Source organism: Xyrauchen texanus, chromosome 2 (assembly GCF_025860055.1).
Source record: "Xyrauchen texanus isolate HMW12.3.18 chromosome 2, RBS_HiC_50CHRs, whole genome shotgun sequence".
NCBI lineage: Eukaryota > Metazoa > Chordata > Actinopteri > Cypriniformes > Catostomidae > Xyrauchen > Xyrauchen texanus.
The window spans coordinates 39,110,562-39,132,986 of record NC_068277.1 but is presented as its reverse complement, the minus strand read 5'-3'; the positions used below and the strand labels follow the sequence as shown (position 1 = coordinate 39,132,986).

The 22,425-nt window shown below is 37.5% G+C and overlaps 1 protein-coding gene across 2 annotated transcripts; it reads right to left on the bottom strand.

The window, feature by feature from the left end:
• Positions 1–179: 179 nt before the first annotated feature.
• ncapg2 (non-SMC condensin II complex, subunit G2) lies at positions 180–22,274 on the bottom strand. 2 transcript variants are annotated; one of them, XM_052151529.1, is made up of 27 exons: positions 22,141–22,274; positions 21,846–21,933; positions 20,509–20,697; positions 20,269–20,383; positions 19,820–19,977; positions 19,501–19,635; positions 19,324–19,418; positions 18,307–18,463; positions 17,699–17,791; positions 14,443–14,568; positions 14,102–14,281; positions 13,416–13,568; positions 13,067–13,289; positions 12,785–12,879; positions 7,871–8,044; positions 7,676–7,746; positions 6,359–6,512; positions 5,692–5,868; positions 5,231–5,341; positions 4,631–4,759; positions 3,639–3,738; positions 2,561–2,751; positions 2,246–2,386; positions 1,838–1,941; positions 1,627–1,727; positions 991–1,093; positions 180–782 (listed from the first exon to the last, which is right to left on the bottom strand). In XM_052151529.1, exons 2-27 carry the CDS (start codon positions 21,921–21,923, stop codon positions 713–715), a joined length of 3,423 nt encoding a protein of 1,140 aa, XP_052007489.1. In that variant the 5' UTR covers positions 21,924–21,933; positions 22,141–22,274; the 3' UTR covers positions 180–712. The 2 variants fall into 2 exon arrangements, with proteins under 2 accessions (XP_052007489.1, XP_052007497.1); XM_052151537.1 differs by having other exon boundaries at positions 22,190–22,271.
• Between the last annotated feature and the right edge of the window lie 151 nt (positions 22,275–22,425).

Genomic DNA, 22,425 nt, shown 5'->3' with positions numbered 1-22,425 from the left:
TTATCAGACAGCCAAACGATAAGTCTCGAGACAGGGTTATCTATTCTGTTTCAGAGCAGTCATATTGCTCAAAGTTGTGCCCTCTACCAAAACTTCAAAATGATACTTCTCGTTCTCGGTAAGGTGTACTTGACCAAAAAATACACTTTAAATCATTCATCAATAAATGTCATGTTTAATTAAAACAAAGGAGGGGATTTAATAGGACATACATTGGCCCAAATCTCCTGGGGTTATGCCAGCAATCAAAAACTGGGTACAAATCATAAAAGGAATAATTGTTACATAAATGGAGCAATAACAGGACACATTGCTAAAATAATGAAGAAGCTTAAGTTGCATGTCTTTGCATAGAAGTATTACCTTAGCACATGTTATTATATAGTCACATTATTGAAAATAATAGCCTTTGAGAAAACTGGTGAGACAATTACCAATCAGGAACATAAGAAATCCACTGTTGCATTTGAAACTGTACAAACATGAGTATCATGAGTGATGGACAGTGATACAAGGAAACTAAGATATCATTTTCTGAAAGTTTTCTTTGCAAAAGGTTTGCTTGTATATTGCATACAGAAGTAATTTGTAAAAAGGGTGAAACTAAAGAGAAACATAGGAATAAGAATACATAGCTGTGAAAACCAAAAAATAAAAAAGCAAACAGATTTTATGAGTATATAAAAGCACTAAAATATAATTAGCTGGCCATTTAACCATTTGATTGTTGGCATGGAGTTAGGATATCATTCAGCATCCTTACAGCGGATTCATAGATGGCCCTGAGATTGAGAAAACAAATCAACATCAACAATCACACAACTATCGTTGTGCATCAATTAGGAAGACCAAGATTGAGCAGAAAGATTTGAAATGGCACATTGTGTTAAAGCTTTCACTCTTGAACAATGCAGTCACTGACATTCCAATCCAGACAAATACAATTTCAACAGCAATAACATTACATCTAGATTACGCCAAATATATTACCTCTGTATATTTTCGGAGTTTTCTGCAGTGATGTTGTAATGACTCTGTATTTGTCTGCGTATGGACACAGCAATTGCCTTCAACTCCACATTAAATGTGTCAGCTGCAATGAACAGAACGGGAAGGTTAAAAAAAAAACGGTGCTTCTGCTCAAGTGTTTTATAACAGGAAAAAAAAAGTCTTGCTTTATATTTATAGTCTGATTTTACTATTGTTCCATAATTATTGCTTTGCTGAGCACTAAAACATTTATCCGATATTGCGGATAAAGTCTTAAGGCTCGGGTATACTTAGTTTTTTCGCGTTCCTGGTCATCTCGCACAATGTCAAGTTTTCTTCAAGTATACTCATTTGACCGCAAGCAAATACAAACACGTCCTATGCATAAGCAGTATGACTGCTCTGTGATACTCAGAATACGGTCAATGGCAGGCGCATGTGCCTACAATGCACAGAGATGCAGACAGTCCGCATAGACTGTGCAAATGACAAAATTTGCATCACACATACTGTGCGCATTCCAAAGAGCAATGTGGGAAAACAAAGTATACTTTGGCCTTTACTTGCATTACTGTCAAGCATTCTGATGTTGAACTTACAAAAAGTAAAAAGGATGAGAGGAAAAATAACACTCACATTGTTTGATGATGGTCAGAATGTGTGTAACTGCAGCCCACTGTGTGATGCTATCGAGGGCCTCAGAGTCTATAGAGGAGCTCATTTCAGACATAAAAAACCTAGAATGCATTGAAAAAAATAAGAGAGATTGAACAATTTTTTATTAATTGGGAGTACACTTGAAGTTTTATAATACAAGCTTTTTATTCTATATGGTGTTTCATGCTACCTGGTAACTGCTGGTGATCTGAGTATAACTTTCAGGATTGTGTTTGAGAGAGGTGGAAGGTCATTAAACGTTTCTGATGTCATAACTTCTTCCACATGAGAGATCTGCATGAAGGAACATGAAATTGCTCAATAATTCCTACATTTAATCTTCCATGTCTTCATTTATTTCTATTATCCTTCCACTTAGCTGCCTGTTATTCTATCTCAAGAACAATAAATATTGTCACTGTCAAATAATCTCTCATTCTGAATACAATAAATATAATTGAAAGCACTGAGGCCTTTGAACTATTCTTTATATTAAAACAATAAGGGAAAATCCCACTCAATATCCACACAGTATTTCTTAATGCCAAAAAAATTGCAATGCCTTCTCCAATATGTTTTCTTATAACTGCTTATTTACCTTCTGCAGGGTGCGGCTGATATCAATAATAACTGCTGCACAGAGAGATGAGAAGACTCCTGCAATGAATTCTGATCTCTCAGTTGTAATTTTAGCCAGCAGAAGAAAGTCATGGAGAGCTTCCTCAGAAGAGCAACACAGCTAGAAACACAAAGAATGCCACTTTACACTGAAGTCTGAAATTTTATTGTCATCCAGTCAGAAAGAAAGAAACCTAATACGAAATGTCAGTTTCAGGGCACACAGATTTGATAAAGCTGTCCACAAACATTTGTAAATAAAAGTCTGTGGAAGACCCTGCTTTACTAGCCTCACCTCCTGACCCTCTTCCTTGTCTTTCCGTAGTCGATGTGCCATGATCTCAACAACTTTCTGGAAGATGTTGGTCAAAATACGGACAGTGAGGGACAGCTGTTCATCCTGTCCCTCTGCCTTATGGGAAAGGCAGCCCTGTGCCACCTCAGTAAGCAGAGCAAGCAGAAGAGGGATGCACATGTATCCCTTCTCTAAATGAACACACACAAAATCATTAATATAGTTTAAAGTATTTAATTGTCGTATAACTAAATGTGCAGTGGCAAAATATATTATTGTATCTTGTCTAAGTACAAAAAAACAAAATCAGTAAATTTTATGCAATCACTAGGCAGCACTAATATTAACCTCATGCGACTCCACATACACGGACGTTGTATTTTGTCTTTGTTATACGCAAAGCATAATTTAAATGAATATAAACTGACTGATCTCAGTTCAGTAGACTTTGTGCTGTTAGTAAAGAGTTAAACTTGGATGAAAACAAGATTTTACCAAAAACATCTGGTATGAAACCGAAATAAGTTTTTACATTGAAACCTGTTTGAGTCAAACAATTAGTCTCTAGTTTCATCCGATATGCCATTATATACATTTGAGCAATTTATCGTGAAACACCACACTGCTAAACACAATGTACACTAATTTCTACTTTTCGCACATTTTTTCCTGAGAAATCCTATATTTACTGTATATTATCACATTGAGAATCAATGAGTACTTTGATACTTTGAATCAGAATGAATCATGCAAATTTCTGATGCAATGTCTGTAATGTCTCAAAAACATGAATAACCAACACAGCTGGAAATATAATAAACAATTTGAATAAAAAAAGAAAATATCTTTCTCTAGCTTGGTATTTATTTTAAATTCACAGCTTAGTCCAGCTGTCCACATAAGTTGACTCAATATGTAGGAAAACAAATATATATATCTATATATATATATATATATATATATATATATATATATATATATATATATAGATATATATATATTATGTTTATTAGGTGCTAGAATTGAAAATGCACACAGCTTGGGTCGGGTCTTATGAGGTTAAATGCCTAAGTCTCACCAGACTGCAGTACAGAGGCGACATGTTGCAGTAAGTGGTCTCTGAAATCATCATCTCCTACAGAAACTCGCAGCACATTCTTGCATACTGTTAAACAGGTCTGTCAATGAAACCAGAAACAAATCATAAAATTAACAAAATAATTTGTGCATGCAAAAGTCATTGTAAAGACATTTTTAACAATGGAAAGGAACAATAGATTAGTTTTAGGGCAAGGAAAATGTAAGTTCTCATTTGTTTGATTTTTATGGAGAATTTTATACATATATATTATATGATTTATACAAGCTTCATTAATAAAAGAAAAAAAAATACATAAAAGTCCATACAACTTGAGCACTAAATTTCATGTTTTCTGAAGCCATACAAAAATAAGCAATTATACACGGAAAATCTTTCCTTGTGAAATTTAATTTATGCTTCTGCATATTCAAACTTGTGATTGGTTATGATGTTTGCACAAGTCCTTGCTGATGGGCATCATTGTCATCAAACTATTGACGTCTTCTCTCAGCAAGTTTGAATATGCACGTGTGAATTAGATTTAAGAGCTGAGCAAAGGGGAAAATTATCAGTGTATAACAACTTAATTTCAGTCTATTCCTCACACAAAGCTATTGTATAGCTTCAGAACACTTGGCATACAAAATTACAGTAAATGAATGGTGCTTTTTGTCCTTTTCGAAATTCGACAGCACATGGTAACAGTATGCTTCTACTGTATTAAAAAGAACAAATAATAAACAGTAAATAATCTGACAAAATTCTCCTTTTGTGTTCCACAGGAGAAAGTATTTCATTCAGGTTTGAAACAACATGAGGATGAGTAAATGATGACAGCATTTTAGTTTTTGGACAAACTATTCCTTTAACCATTTAAAATACAATTTACATGAATATAAAACACACACACACACAAACACACACACACACACACACACACACATACATATACATATATATATATATATAAACCCTTCTTTTAAACTTACTTCTACCGTTCTCTTGCTTAAAGACAACTGCTGCTCATTGCTGGAGCTGGCCAGGAAAGGGAAAATTCTCTTCTCCACCCAGGACACTGAGTGTTCCAGGGATTTCAGAAACTCCCGCTCCTCTGGGTACTGAAGAATCAGAAAGAAGTGCTGAGTATGAGGCTCATTTGTAGAATCTAACAATGAGCTGACAGAGAGAGAATGCACTTAAACTAAGCTTGCTTCAGGAGGAATAAACTTGCAATTAGTGCAATCTAAGCATTGTCTGATGAAAAGCATTTGCCATATGATGAACACATTCTGAAACATAACCACACTGACAGTTCTCCACCACAGGACAAACAGAAGATAAAATTGTAGGACATGCTTGAGATCCTGAGATCTGTACATTAGCTGCAGATATCAGTTTGTGTCATGATGCTGCAGTGGTTTAAGAATTTATTGTTGATTTTCTGAAATATAGTTAATTAATTTGTTGCAAATCTCGGGACTCTTCACTTCTTAACATCCTTTCTGTGCATGCATTCGTTGAATGTTTACTTTGTTTGGAGGGCAAATAACTCAAAAGTGCATGCAATGCGTTTCTGGCCAAAGACTCACTTTGTGTTGAAGGTGGATACTGAGTCGGCCATGGAAGATAAAAGCTCTCAGTGCTGTCTCAGTGACTGCCACTTTGTCTTCACCACCACTCAGAGAGGAGAACAGCAGCAACTGGATACAAATGCACACAAAAGTGCAATGATTTCAAAATGTATGAAACATTTTGTAATCCAATCAGAAATATGCATACAGATAAACTTTCTATCAGATAGCAACCTAGGTCTCATCCTAGGTCAAAAATGTTACAAGTATTAAGATTTGACTAGAATAATATGGGCAAAAACATGACATTTAAATGGCAATGCCCAGTTTTATCTACAAAGCACGATTCTTGAAAATACATAATTCCCTCATCGACTTCATAACTAATGGCAGTATAATATCACGACATAACACAAAAGAGTGTCCTTGCATCAACTCTCTGTAATAGGAGTAATTATCCAACCTCATGTCTATGGTACCTTCCATTTGTTGAGGGCATCATGGAGCTGTCTGATCTGATCTAGTGGCAGCATGAGCAGACAGTCTCGTGTTTTAGGATGCAACAACAGGTAATCCAGATAGTCCAGGCCTAGATCTGGCTTTGAATCCTCGAGCCCATCAAAATGCACTTTGCCAGTTGTATTTTCATCACCCTGCTAATGAAGAAGTGTGGTTATAGAGGATCTGAAAGCTAGAGGTTGACTTATTTACAGCTTTCAGAACAATCGGCTTACAGCCTTTCGGATAAACAAAATTAAATGCCAGTAATGGCTGATAGTATTTCCCCGTGGGTGGTGCTGGAGGGTTTACAATAGTTAGATTGTATTATTTTGCAGATGATTGAAAGAGAGCATATTTTTTCCCCTTAACTTTGTTAACTTATCCATTTAATAATCATAAATTATTTAATTGTTCATAATACTTTTTATAATAAGGTTCACATTATATACACAGTTAAATGTAAACATAGTGCTATATTTTCATGCAGTTATTGATTATAAAAAGTACAGGCCAAAAATAAATCATAAAACTGCTTTCCTCTCTGTTATCCATTATCAGTCAACCTCTAATGAAAACACCACATCACCACACAGACGATTATACTCCACAAGTCAGCATTGTAAGGATACTTCTCATAACATTTACCCCTCTCACAGGTGCAGCCTCTGTGAGCCAGTTCTCTATCAGTTCCACAATATGGCTGATCTGCCCCCAGCTACAGAGACACTCCACTGACTGACTGAAGGCTGTCACAGCAGAGCCCGCTTTTAGATTCCTCAAGTGAGACATCACTTTACTCCTGCAGATAGGGACACATAATCATGCAGTAGAGACAGACTGTCCGACAGATCGCTCTAAAGCCTTGAAGACACATTCAATCCCACCAGCATTAAAGTACGCCTGTCCGATCTAATGGGAATCAGTTGGATTCTTGAACTGGCATTTCAGTTTTGAGCCACACTGCTGTCCTGGGGAAACAGCTAAGACACCAATGTGGAATGTGTTACACACTCAGCAGGAAAGAAGACATTTTTCAAAATGTTCTATTTGTCAATGAACTGTCCTTTGAAGAAATTATACGTATTTGCAATGATTTTTTCTGCCTATGTAAATTTAAAAACTACGAATATTTTGAAGATTTTAATGAAGTTTTAAATTTTATTTGGCCATTAAGTTACCAAAAGAGCATGTCATACTAGTTTTGTAATACTTTTCCTGTTATAATAAAAAAATATGTTAGTAAACGTTGACATTTATTTTGGTGCATTTAGTGAAAATCAGTGTGGAAGACATGCCTTGGTTATTTTTAACAAGAATGATAAAGTCTAAATTATAGTGTAAAATCAAAATGTAAATTTTTTGGGAGCAAATACATAAATTAGAGATGGGCATTTTGAGTAATTTTGCAGTAGAGTACTCAAACACATAAGCAAATTAGTAATTGGTTACTTGAAATTTAGAATTTAAGTTCAACCTTCAACCTCTCTTTATTATTTAAAAATGACCATTATGCATAAACAGCAACATCTAGATTTAAAAAAAAAAAAAAATATATATATATAAAAAAAAGAAACCTGCAGAAACATACATTGCAAGAATTTAAGCGATACAATCACTTTAAATGATGACATAATTTTCTTATTGTGTGAACTTTTCAACAACGTCACACATCCACAGCGTCAACCAATGCACTGAGTTGTAATGGCAAGATTTAGGTGAGAGAAGCAGTTTTACCTGCAGCCCACGGATGGCAAAGGCACAAAGAAAATCAAATTGCAATATTATGCGTAGTGTATATTTAAAGCTGAATGAATACTTGATTAATCGACTACTCGTGCACATCCCTAAAATAAATATCAAGATGTATAATGAATATCGCTAAAATGCTGGAAAATATTGATATTCTTTTCTGTCCAGCCCTAAAATTAGTTATAGGTTTCTTAAAGAGAAAGTAATACTGACCTCAGAGCTGTAACAGCAGAGGCAGGAAGCAGGGAGGCTAGAAGAATGAGAGGGGCTTTACACCGTTCCTCCTGTGTACTCACACACACACAATAATGTTGCAACCACATTGAATCAGCTCTGAATATTTCATTACAAATCACCGCTTTAATCATTGAATCATTCTTCGGTTCACTGTGTGAAGGTGCATTTTACCTGAAAGACCTTAAGATACTGAGGTAGCACAGAGGCAAACTTTGAAGTGGTATACTTGAAGGCCTCCTGGTTAGCCTGTAGAGATTTCTGAACACTTTTCCACAGAATGACCAATATCTCCAACAAGCAGGCCATTGAGGCAGTGTCCTTAACGGATAGAACATCCTCCAACATCTAGTGATGATGAAAAAATAAACTAAACATTATGAATTATCTATAGCTGCCTCAAAGAGATAGTTCGCCCAAATATTTACATATCTTTCATCATTTACTTACCCTCATGCCATATCAGATGTGTATAACTTTCTTCTGTTGAACACAAATTAAGATTTTTAAAAGAATATTTCAGCTCTATAGGTCCTCAAAATGTAAATTAATGGGTACAAAATATGTTAAGCTCCAAAAAGCAAATAAAACTAATCTATAAGACTCCAGTGGTTGAATCCATATATCTAGTGATATGATAGGTGATGGTGAGAAACAGATCAATATTTAAGTCCTTTTTTACTATAAACTCTCCTCACTGCCCAGTAGGTAGCGATTTGCAGAAAGAATGTGAAAGTGGTGACAAAGTAAAAAAGGAATATTCAGGGTTCAAAACATGTTAAGCTCAATCAACAGAATTTGTGGCATAAAATAGAATAGAAAACAATAAATAAATAAATAAGTAATTTTGACTCATTCCTGCTTTTCTATCAAATAAATAAATCAAAAAAATCAAAAAGCAAAGTTAGAGTGAGGCACTTACAATGGAAGTGAATGGGGCCAATTTCTGGAGGGTTTGAAAGGCAGAAATGTGAAGCTTATAATTTGATCAAAGCACTTATATTAATTCTTCTGCTAGCTGTAAATTTGTTTAAATCATAATTGTTATAGTCATTTTAGGGTTTGTTGACATTACATCATCATGGCAATAATGTTTAATTTAATTTAATCTTATTAACACTGATTTTGTTTATGTATTGTGACTATACTTTTGTGAAAATTAGTATCTTAACGTTCAAAAATTGGCTTCATTCACTTCCATTGTAAGTGCCTCACTGTAACCAAGATTTCAAAGTAAATTTGTGTTATTCAATATTATACCTCAAATGCTGTTGATTGAGATTAACTGGAATAGTACTTTAAATATGTATCTGTTTCTCACCCACACTTGTCATATCACTTCTGAAGATATGGATTTAAGGACTGGAATAGGGTTGCAACGGTATGATATTTTCACAGTATGATAACAGTCTCAGAAAATATCACGGTATACGGTATTACACAATTATTATTATTATCAGTGAAAACAGAAGGGTTATTTATTTATTTGAGCAAACACTTTATTATAATTGAAACTAGAAACCATTTATTTATTGAAGTATGTGTAAAAAAACGTCTCCCTTTTGAAAATAAAATAAATAGAAAATAAGAACGCTAACAGAATTATTATAATAAATCGAATTATAAACATGCTAAAAAATAGCATGTAAATATAACATGTTATATAACTAAAGCATGTTAGTTTACATGTTAGCATAGCATGTTAAATGAACTACTAAATGAAAAATAACATCAGCTGTGTGAGCTTTTGAAGTAATGTCCTATGATTATTAACAGTTAACATATACTGCAGGTGCGCAACAGTGAGGCCAGACTGCTCCTGTCTGTACCTTTAACTCAGTGCTTCTCAACTGGTTTTGCTTCAGGACAGATTTCACATTGGAAATCAAGTGTCGACCTGCCATAGATTAAACATAACCTGTATTTAATGTATCCTGGGTCGCATTTCCTTTTATGTTGCATAGTTTTGTTCATGGTTTTCCAGTACAAGGACATGCAGCAAGTGACATTATTTTTGTTGTTGATGTCAAAATCTACAGGAAGTTTTCTCTCCCCCCTTTTAAAAATTGAAGAGCATATTTACTTATATGAGCCCATTATTATTAGTAATAATAATAGTAATAATAATAATAATAATGTATTTATGAAAAATAAATATTATCTTGAAACTTTAACTAAAACTGCCACTGTTGATATAAAATGATGTCTAATAGATTCTACCCTTAGATTATTTCATATGAAACTATACACATTTTGTCAAAATATAACAGTTACTTTTACTCATGTAAAATCCTGAAACAAATTTGTAAAGGTGAAGGTGTGTAATTAATATTTTTAACTATTTTGTTTAAGGGGCCACATCAGGCTTTAAGTAGTGCATGGGGGCCACATTGTATTACTTTTGAGATACAATGTTCTGCATTAATTTGGTTTTTGTAACTTTTAAGCCCAGAAATAGTTGTGTACTCAATTTTCTGAAGTGTATCTGTGATTAATGGGACTATTCTGCAATTGCGTAAAGTAATATATTGCTCTACATAATGTAGATACTTTTCTAACAGGCATTAAAAAACTGAATAAAGGCTGAGCTTATAAATTTATTTTACCATCTCTACTTCCCTGTTAATTTATAATTCAATTTAACAATCTCTACATCAGGGGTCTGTTTTAATAAAAAAAAAAAAAAAAAAAAAAAATTTATAGAACTTTTCATGTTTGTTGCAAAGCATGCCAGTATACTTGTTTTTTTCTAAACCTTTCCCCGTTCACATGCTAAAAGTGTCATGAAGCGGGTCTCCTGGATGGTTTCGCATGTCAATTATTATCCCTCCGTGTGTCAATGATGCCGAGATCTACTTCTATATTTAATCACTGAGAATGTTTACCAGCAAAATTAGTAGCACCAAACATCACAAGCAGCATGGATGGACACGGAGTGGACAGAATGGACACAGAGTAGCCATATAACACTTTTCCTTGAGCAGAATATTGCACTACAGATCGCAAAGTTTGTTCAAAGGGGAAAGCAAGAGACAGAAAAAGTGCACTCACGTACATGGTTGCCAGATTGCACAAGTATAACAAGTATTGCACGGAGCATAGTTTGCGTCGATTCGTCGGATCCAAAACAAAGATGCCGGCGCCGGCGAGTAGTAGTAACACGAGTGGCTCCTCAGACTATCAGAAGTGCAAGGCGGCATGCACTTGTACCTCTAAAGTATGGGAATTCTTTAATTTAAAAGGAAACAATTCCGTGATATGTCGTCTTTGCAAAATGGAGATGGCCTTCCATTCTAGCACCACGGCAATGCACCAGCACCTGAAGAGGCGCCACCCGGTTGCAGCTGCAGATGACAGAGCACCGTAAGTTTTTTTTCAACTCCCAACTTTGCACTCGATGTTGGAGTAGGCTATAATACGTTGTCGACACCTAAAGTTTTCGCTTATAGCTATTAATAATGCGCTTATAGCTATGAATGAATGTCGTGAAAAATACATAGAGGACACTGACAACGCGCTGACAGACAGGTCCAAGCAGGTAACATTTAACAAAGTCTCAACTTTCAAATTTGGTCATTCAAAGAAAATTAAACCATAAATAGGCCTACTATTTTGTGGCTCTTTAATGTGTCTTGACAGATTGCCTCAGTTAAAGCTGCTCGTGAACCGATCATCTTTTCCTTGGTTAATTTATAGCATCAAATAGGCTAAACATGAATGTAGCCTACATCAGAAGGACTGTTGTTTAACCACGGAAAGATGTCAGTACAGTAGCCTACAATCCATTATTCAAATTCAAATCCACCGACGTTAATCTTTTCTCTCCTGACTACTTTGTTGGACAAAAATGGCGTATTATGATTGATTGATCAGATCGCCAGTCACTCAAACTCCCGGAAAATGTTTTTTTTTTTTTTTTTACATATTATACACCCCCTCCCCCGATGAAACCGGTATTACCGGTGTTGTCACAAGTCGATTAATCGAATCGAAATCGAATCGGACTGAATAAAAAAATGAATCGTTAGATTAATTGAAATCGAATCAGACTGGAAAAAATGAATCGTTAGATTAATCGATGCATCGAAAAATAAATCGCTAGATTAATCGTTTAAAAAATAATCGTTTATCCCAGCCCTAATTAGGTGGAATATTTCCAATTTGCGCAAGTATAAATCTCAAACTGGGGGTGTTGCCTCTCTTATCTGGCAACCCTGAGCATGTTAAATGCCTGTGGAGACGTGTTACATCCCCAATACAAGTTAACTGAAATATCCAATGAAAAAAAAAAAAATGCTTTTACAATAAATGAGCCGCAGGCCACATTATACCTTGTGGAGGGCTTGATCCAGCCCACAGGTCATAAATTGCCCATGTCCTGCTTTAGCGTTTTGCAAGATTATCATTAAATCTGCCTTGGCAGTCTTAAATAGTCTATCACTTGGGCGGACGCTGAAATATCGTCAATGGGAGAACCATGGCGTTGTTCTTTCTCTGCTGTCCGCAACCCAGTCCGAATAGACCAGTTGAGAAACACTGCTTTAACTCACACACACACACCCCACACACGTCAGATCCCATCGCCTTGCTTCTCTCTGACATTTTCTCTGCTGCATGTGTGTGTGTCGCAATTGACGAGTCTGATGGGCAGACAAGGAGGAAAGGAGATGCGCATGTGAGATTCTCTGTCCAGTTGCATTTTTTCTCAATACCGTAGATAAACAAATGTACATGGTATGATAACCGTCAATTTTCAAACCGTGGTATACCGTGAAACCGGTATAATGCTGCCTTTGAGCTTCAAAATTTTGGTACCAATTCAATGTGCATTGTAAGGATCAAGAGAGCTGAAATATTCTTCTAAAAATCTTTGTGTGCAGCAGACGAAAGAAAGTCATAAACACCTTCAATAGCATGAGGTTGAGTAAATGATTAGATAATTTTCATTTTTGGGTGAACCATCTCTTTAAGTTTCTCATCATTCCATGGCTGTGTCTCATGGAAGACACTTTCAATCTGAATGTTGATAGTGCTTCCACCTGATGACATGTGACAAAAGAAAGTGAGAGTCAGATTATATAGTCTCACCGTGCTGTTTTCTTTATTGCTAGATGCAAATTCATCATCTCCTGCATTTTGAATGCACACGTTCAGACACTTTCGGATTACCAGCATCAGCTTAACTACAAAGATAAAGCAGAGCGAGTTTTATTAAATATCGGAGCATAAAAAAGGTCAAAACTAAACCGTACTAGCTCAACACATAATGAAAAACAGAATATCTATTTTATACAAGCTTACAGTAGATTGTAGGGGTATACAGGTGATGCATGTAATCATAATAATCTATGTAATCTAAAACAATCTAACCAATATTAGCAGGAGCTGTGTAGAGGTACGCGTAGCGGTAAAACTTGCGAGCTGCTCCAGGATTTGTCTGAATCAAGGTGACACATCGCTCACACCAGACTGTCTCTGATTGATTGACTGGAAAGAATGAGTTGAAGAGAAGATCAACAATTCTCTTGCAAACAGGAGGCGAGTCCAACTCAAGACGAGCCAGCAGGTGCTCCAGGGAACAAACTTTCCAAAACTATGGTATGACAAAGGGGGATTCGTATTATAATTACGCTAGTAAGCAAACATTTTGCCTGAACTTTTCATTCAAATCAATTAAGGACATTAAGTTACAGTTACGCAAACAAACAAAAGCTTTTACCTTGGCTGCCCGAACGCCTTTGATCTTGAGAAGCATGCTCACGAAAGCAACGCGCACCTTTTCAGAGGTGTCATGGAGGCTACTCTTCAGTGCAGGTAACAGTTTTTCCATGAGTGGATGGCTTAAACTGTTATCTAGAATTATAGACATGCACTGCAGAGCAAACAAACAGGCCAACTATAATAACACTTAGTCATGCACAAACAAAAATGTAAATATAGAGGCAACAAAAATTTCTCATTACACAGGTAGTCAGATAAAAAAAAAAAAAAAAAAACTTAGCTATAAAAATATAATCTTGTACATAAACATTATGACCACAACAGATCAAATAAATTGTGATCACACAGTATAATTTAAGCTTTGTTTAACTCTTCAAGTTAAAATTGAATTTAGAAGCATTGTCATTTTAGTCCAAAACATTTTAATCTAAAACATTTTAGTCTAAAAATTAATGATTAGGTACATTCCATTTTTTGTTAAAAGCCATTTAGTTTGAAGCTCCCAAATGACTAAATTACACAAAAATTAATGCTCATAAAACAGTGTCCTTCCTCAATCTGTAAATGGCTTTAAATTGCGTTCCACTGCAAAACTGCAAAGATGCCAAGCAATTGATCCTCATTTTTCTCTGATCACCACTTTTGAAATGACTGAAAGACAGCAATCACTGGTAGGGGTTTTACCATGAAGACAGAGCAGCGGACATCTGGAGAGCTTGTGTCATTAGCCAGCTGCAAGATGAGCTTCTCCAGTAGGTCAGTGATGACTGTGGAGGGGATGACCTCCCAGCAACGAGCTAGGACAGAACACACACCCAGCACTGCAGAGGAGCGCACAAGGGGCTGAGGATCATCAAGAAGAGCCTATACAGATGCAGAGGGTCAATTTGATGCTCATATAAGCTATTGATTTCTTAGAATTGAAAGGAAGACATTAAGAACTTTTCTTGATTTTATTTTTTACAACAATATCATATGAAATAGCCTGTCAGACAATGAGTGCATGGGTTCAGCTGTTGACATACAAACAGCAAGTCCAGTTGTTTTTGAACAGCCTGGTCCACCATCTCACTGCTCATGCTAGGATCATGGATAGGGAAAGCCTCAGTAAAGAGCAGTGTGGCATTGGCACGAACCTCAGCATTAGTGGCCTGTTTAAAGTAGTTATAAACATGTCTAAATGAACAAGGAAATTACAAAAATGACATGCATGAGGACTACATAAAATCAAAACAGTAGTAAAATAGAGTGGCATATACTGTACACTCACTGAGCACTTTAATAGGAACACCTGTACACTTGCCCATTCATGCGATTATTTAATCAGCCAATTATGTAGCACAGTGCAATGTATAAAATCATGCAGATAAAGGTCAGGAGCTTCAGTTACTGTTCACATCAACCATCAGAATGGTTAAAAATGTGATCTGCGATTTCGACAGTGGCATGATTGTTGGTGGCACATGGGCTGGTTTGAGTATTTCTGTAACTGCGGAGCACAGGCTTGCCAAAACTGGGCAGTTGAAGACTGGAAAAACGTGGCCTGGTCTGATGAATCTCGATTTCTGCATCTGAGGATTCCCTATCAAGTGATGCAGGAGACTCAGACAAAGAAGGATACAACACCGGTATTGTTAATACCGTGGAGCAGTCAGGAAATGTCATTGCACACGGCTCATTATAATCCGATGGTGGAACTTTTTTATTGGCCGGGCATTCACGGGGATGTTCGCAGGTGGTGTGCGGCATGCCGTGAATGTCAGCTGGTGAATCCACCGGCCACCCCAATAGCGTCCCCTTCTGCTTATTTAGGAAATTGCAAGGACCTCGTCGAGCCATTAGTATAAACAGCACATGCGTATCGCTTTGTGTTGGTTCTGGTGGACTACGCAACAAAATATCCGGAAGCAGTGCCTCTGCACAACATTTCAGCACAAAGTGTTGCGGAGGCACTCTTCAGAATTATCTCCCGAGTGGGGATTCAGAAACAAATCCTCATTGATCAGGGCACTACGCAAACTGTATGAATTATTGGGGATTAAATTGATTCAGACCAAGTGTTTACCACCCCCAAACGGACGGCTTTGTTGAACGATTTAATCCGACCCTAAAGAATATAATTTGTAAGTTCATGCACAAAGACGCTCGAAATTGGGACAAGTGGCTCGAGCCCATATTATTTGCAGTAATGGAGGTCCCGCAAGCCTCCACCAAGTTCTCCCCATATGAATTATTGTACAGGCATCGAACACACGGCACGCTGACATCCTACAGGAAAATTGGGAGGAGTGACCTTCAAACAGCAAAAACTAAATTCAATCCATTCTTGACCTGAGAGCAAAACTCCACTTATTGAGGCAATTAACACAGGGGAATTTACACCAGGAGATAAAGTCCTTGTATTACTCCCATCATCAAGCTCTAAATGATTTGCCAAGTGGCAAGGACCTTTGAGGTCACGCAGGTTGTGGAAATCAATTATGAATCGGTGAATGAATGGATTGAGACAGAGCACATCAGATTTACCAATTTAACCTCCTAAAACTGTGGAAAGAGGCAGTCTCCGTGACTTTGGTGATGGTGGTTTCGGATAGGGAGGACCGGAAGTGAACTTAGGAGCCACCGATCGAGTCACTCTTGTTACTTGTAGAGACTGCCAGATTACACCAATCTGTGCCACTTCCGTTCGGTTTGTTCGGGGCCCCGGCTACATTTCAGTGGCCCATGGACAGAATCCTCAGACCGCATGCTACTTACACCACTGTCTATTTAGATGACATAATTTTCAGTAATGATGGGTAGCAACAGCTGCACATCTGAGGGCTGTCCTGAGGTCATTGAGATGGGCGGGACGCACGGCAAACCCAGTGCGCTATTGGGCGGGTGGAAGCACGGTATCTGGGCTTCCACTTGGGTCATGGGCAGGTACGGCCCCAAATTGCTAAAACTGCAGCGATTGCAGCTTGCCCGAGACCTAAGCCCAAAAAGGAGGCGAGACAGTTCCTGGGGCTGGCTGGCTATTATCGTAGGTTTATGCCTAACTATTCGACCGTCACCAGCCCGCTGACTGATCTAACTAAAAAGGTGGCACCAGATCCGATCCAGTGGATGGAGCGGTGTCAGTAGGCATTCACTCGGGTGAAGGCTGTAATTTGCAGCAGGCCATTATTGCACTCTCCTGACTTCACTCAGCCTTTTATCTTGCAGACAGACACATTGGACATGGAGGGTGGGAGTGATACTGTCCCAGTAGTAAGCTCTCACCTTGAAAGACACAATACAACTCCACTGAAAAGGAGTGTTTGGCCATCAAGTAGGCCATCCTCACCCTCCGATACATCTGTTGGGGCGTGCTTTCACCCTCTGCTTGGACCACGCCCCGCTCCAGTGGCTCCATCGCATGAAGGATGACAATGCGTGGATCACCCGTTGGTATCTAGCTCTCCAGCCTTTTTTGTTCGAGGTGGTCCACAGATGATTGTTGCAGATTTCCTCCCCAGAAATGGTTGAGGTGATGGGGCATGGCTGAGCAACATCTGTAGAGAGCAAGGCTAGGAGAGGGAGAGCGGTAAGAATTGACACCTGTGGGAATGCGGGAAACAACCTAACAGCTGTTCTGTGTTGCAGTGAGAGCTGGAGAGGGATAAAAGTGCAGAGAAATAGCGACACGTGAAGCTGACTGTGTGCATTTATTTCTGACGAGCAAACCCCTTTGTGTAATACACTGAAAAGTGTGTTGAATAAAAAGACTAACATTGGATTGTTTATCTGGCTCCTGCTTCCTCCTTCGAAGAGAACTATTGAAATGTTACACTCCCGATGCCCATTTAGACTCTGACTGACAGACAATGATCAACAATTTCAGTAATGATGAGGCATAATTGTTGGTGCCAGACGGGCTGGCTTGAGTATTTCTGTAACTGCTTAAGTCTTTAGAGATATTCAGAATGGTGTCAAAAAAAAAAAAACATCCAGTGAGTGGCAGTTCTGCTGACTGAAACACCTTGTTGATAAGAGGGGTCAACGGAAAATGGCAAGACTGGTTTGAGCTGACAGAAAGGCTACGGCAACTCAGATATCCAATCTGTATTCAACATGTTGAACCTTGAGGCAGATGGGCTACAACAGCAGAAGTCAATTTTTGCCCTATATTAGGACCATATTGTTCCTAATAAAGTGCACAGTGAGAAGGTAATATTTATCAAAGCATTATTTAGTCTCAAAGAACAGCACATTTAAAGACTAAGCAAACTAAAACAACTCAGCTGATTTGTGATCTACCTTTAGAGCTTTCCACAGAATTGGCTTGTAGAGTCTGTGCAGCACCTCATCAACTCCCTCTCGAAACTTCTGCTTGTGGAAATAAGTAAGGATCTACAGGCAGAGACCGGAACAATTTTTAATTATAGCATACTTGGATTCAGCTTTTAAATTGTAGCACAATTTAATTGGGATAATATACAAAATGTCCCTTCTAATATAATACTAGTGTCCTGAGATGTAACATCTGTCTCAACAGTCCTAGGCTTTGCAAACAGAAAACAAAAGAAGAATCTGAAAGTGAGACATTGTTGTTTAGCCATTCAGAAGACTTTGATCAGGTTTGCTGACATGCACTTGAAGGGTGGCATTTCTGGCAGAAATGTGTGAAATGGCTAATATAATTAATAATCACCTTTAATGGCATGACAAAAGAGGTTTACAATTATAACACTAATTTATTTGTTCCAGCTCTCAAGTCTTCTGGTACAGTTTTATGGACTTGCTGAGAACAAATTTAGCAATGTCCCAAGAACATAAGCAAGCCTACAGGAGCAGAATTCATAAAGTTAACAACTTCAGTTTAATAATCCACTTCATTACAGTGTAATTTAAACAGGCTTTCTGACCTGTCTAACTTTGCCATGCACAGGGGAGTTTCTGTGCAGTAACAGAGCATGTTGCATTAAGTCCTGGATGCAGGTGGACTCAATTTCCTCCAGGAAAGGGCCTGATGCCTTTCTCCACGCTCTGAAGTAAATCTCAGCCACATGAACAGACAGAGTTCTGTGGTTATAGCAGAAGAGGGGGGAAAAAATGACTGTAAAGATTAAAAGCAATAGCAGATCAAACAAAACATAGCCTACTCAAAAAGTGCAAACACCCAGAATACTGCTTGTGTGCCTCATTTAAAATTAACATGTGAGGGGGGCCTGGGTAGCTCAGCTAGTATGGATGCTGACTACCACCCCTGGAGTCACAAGCTCAAATCCAGGGTGCGCTGAGGGACTCCAGCCAGGTCTCCTAAGCAACTAAATTGACCTGGTAACTAGGGAGGGTAGAGTCACATGAGGTAACCTTCTCGTGGTTGCTATTAATGGTTCTCGCTGTAAATGGGGCACGTGGTAAATTATGCATGGATCGCGGAGAGTAGCATGAGCCTCCACATGTTGTGAGTCTCTGCGGTGTCATGCACGAGCCACGTGATAAGATGCGCAGATTGACGGTCTAAGAAACGGAGGCAACTGAGATTTGTCCTCCGCCACCCGGATTGAGTTGAGTAAACGCACCACGACGAGGACCTACTAAGTAGTGGGAATTGGGCATTCCAAATTGGGAGAAAGGGGATTAAAAACTAAATATATATATATAAACAATTTGAGGACATTATTATTACAACTTCATGCATCAATGTATCTATTCATACAGCCTTTCTTGGCTTGTTTTATTAAGTACAAGTTTTGTGTTTAAGAAGATTGTACGCTTTGAGTGATCACCTTATTGCTACAGGCGTAGTGCCTTGCAATTTTTCCCCCAAATAACATTCTGCAGGCTACTCACTATTAACAGCCCAGTTCACTTTCTGCACAGCATAATATCATATTTTTAAGCATTATAAAACAAGAGGTCATGAGTGTGTGAAATACTTTGGGAAGAACTGCAGTTGATTTTTAATAGTTTCATGAATCATCCTAATGAAGTTTTCATTCCAGGAGAAAAGGAAAGCAAGGAACCGTTTCCCCTGAAAAATAAGTGAAAAATAGTTATATAGGGTAGAAAATTATCGGTCCGTCTCATAAGCACACAGACACTTAAACACACACCTCTTCTTGTTTGATGTGTGAGACTCTGAAGAAGCACTGAAGCAGAGGATCAATGACCTGCTGACCTTTTTCAGACCCAAAGTCCACACTGAGAAGCACCTCTCGCAGAGTGCACAGTCGTCTAAGTTCATTGACCTAGGATCAAGTCCACATTGCATAAAACACTGTTCATTTACAATGTATCCTGCAAATATCATAATATCTTTGAGTATCTCGCCCAATATTATCTGCCTGTTTATAATATTTGATGCACCAAAGATCAAAACTTGACACCATGACTATTAAACATGTCTACAAAAAGTTAAAATGGTTCGAATACCGGTTTCTCAAGTGTAACAGTGTTCTCCAAGCAGACAAGGAAAGCAGTCCAACCAAGTTCTTCTTTCCCTTTTAGACCCCGCCTCCACCAGCATTCAAATAGCCAATGAATAGCCTGCTGAAGAGGTGTTTGTGATAGTGGCAAAGCACTCTCTAAACCTGAAAAAAAAACACAAACAAAACATGGGAGCAAATATATTCAATATAATTATTTCTATTTATGAAGAATATCTTCTATTATCATAGTTTTCCTAAACACAGTGGTGATGTGAATTGCTAATGACACCATCTGAGGACAACCTTCAAACCATTTGGCTTCCATTAACTCAAAATTGTTAAGCATCCACAAATACTTGAAAGTTGAACAAAAGATTAAAGTAAAACATTCTGTTGTAAGCTTTATCAATTATACATTCTTGATTACTTTTACTAAGTGTTACAAGTGCTTACAGTTTAGCACCAGGGCACAGTCAAGAAGAGAGGCATAAGTGTCATTTTCCTGCAAAACATCTACAGACACTGTTGAGACAATGGTGACTCCCTCTATTACTGCCATGGTCTGTGTCTGAAAGTAAATGAGAAAAATAAACTACTTGTCATGCTTGCCATATGCTTATCATCATTGTACCACAAATAAAATCAGAGTGAGAGGCAAAGCCTAAAAATAAATGAGTTAATCCCGCATCTGACCTGATCTTCTGAAACCTCCACCTCCATGTCCGCAGCATCTTCCTCCGCCCCAGTGATCCAGCGCTCTGGAGGGTGAGCAGTGAGGGTGTGTTGCAGTAATTTCAGCAACTGCTCCCATAGATCCTGCCTCTGACTCTTCTGAAGCTCTGACAAAACCTCTGCAATGTCAAATGGATCAGCTCCATCCTTCTGAAAAACAAGGATTGAGTAGTTTCAAAGATATCCTTAAAGGAATAGTTAAACAAAAAATTCTCTCATCATTTACTCACCCTCATGCCATCCCAAATGTGTATGACTTTCTTTCTTCTGAAGAACACAAATTAACTTTATTAGAAGAATATTTCAGCTCTGTGTGTCAATACAATGCAAGTGAATAGTGACCAGAACTTTGAATGTCCTAAAAGCACATAAAGGCAGCACAAAGTAACCCATACAGTAATCCAGTGGTAAAATATAAGTCTTCAGAAGCAATAAGATTGGTGTGGGTGAAAAAACACATTAAGTCCTTTTTTTACAAAAAATCTCCACTTCCACATTCTTCATTCATTTTTGGTGATTTGCATTCTTTGTGCATATCGCCGCCTATTGGGCAGGAAGGAGAATTGATCTTGTTTCTCATCCACACCTATCATATCACTTCTGAAGATATAGATTTAATCACTGGAGATTTATAGGTTACTTTTATGCTGCCTTTATGTGCTTTTTAAACCTTCAAAGTTATGGCCACTATTCAGTTGCTTTGTATTGACCTACAGAGCTGAAATATTATTCTAAAAATCTTAATTTGTATTCTGCTGAAGAAAGTAAGTCAAACATCTGGGATGGCAAAAAGGTGAGTAAATTATGAGAGAATTTAAATTTTTTGGTTAACTATTGCTTTAAATACATAGGTCCTATATAGACTATTTTTTGTCTCTTGTTTGCATTACACAGGGTTTCTGCAGATATCATCAAATCTAATTTAATGCCTTTTTTATTACCATACATGACCCATGACTAACCACACCACGTATATGTATATGTATATGTATATATATATATATATATATATATATATATATATATATGTGGTTAGTCATGGGTCATGTGTGGCATTAAAAATGTTAAAAATGGCATTAAAAAAAGGCATTAAAAGCATTAAATTAGAAATACAACAACAAACTACATGTATTTTATATATAAATTTACGGTTTAAGGTGCCAATTATATAACGTATAATTATAGTATTCACGGACGTTAGCTCTTTTGTTTTCATTAAAAATAAATGCAATTAAATGACATTACCAGAGACGTTTAGGGATCAGGTGAGAAAGTGACTCTGGAAAGACATGACTCACATGTAACCTGATGAAGTTCAGAAAATCCACTATGTGCTCGTGATGGACAGAGTCCAGGAACTGCTTTCGTTTCGACATTTTCTTCTCTCTGGGTGTCCAACCAGACAGAACAGAACAGAATAGAGATACAAGTCAATACTTCAGTTACTTTGAATTGATGCAATGTAAAAGTTTAAATGTTAATGCGACATTTCTGTAAACCGCAACTAGAAGTCAAACAGGCATTCTACCAAGCAGCCGATAAAACTAACCAAACGTAAAGGTTTATTTTGTACATGCACTATAAACAAATTACCCAAATGAAACGTTGAAGTACGTTGTTGGTAATAATTTCCAGCACAAACCCGTCACGTTTGTTTACAAACAGATGATCCTTAACTAGCGCCTCTCCGTCCGTTTCAGTATTTCCCCGCTCAAACTCAAAGAAGCGTCATGACGTCAGACGTATTTTTTTCCTCATCCTTCTCTTCCTCATGTGATAATGCCACCTGCTGTAGACGAGATGCATGAAACTTTCAATAATACATTTAATCGTGGTCCCAGTTTTATAACCGTAAACATCTAATTTATAAACGAATAT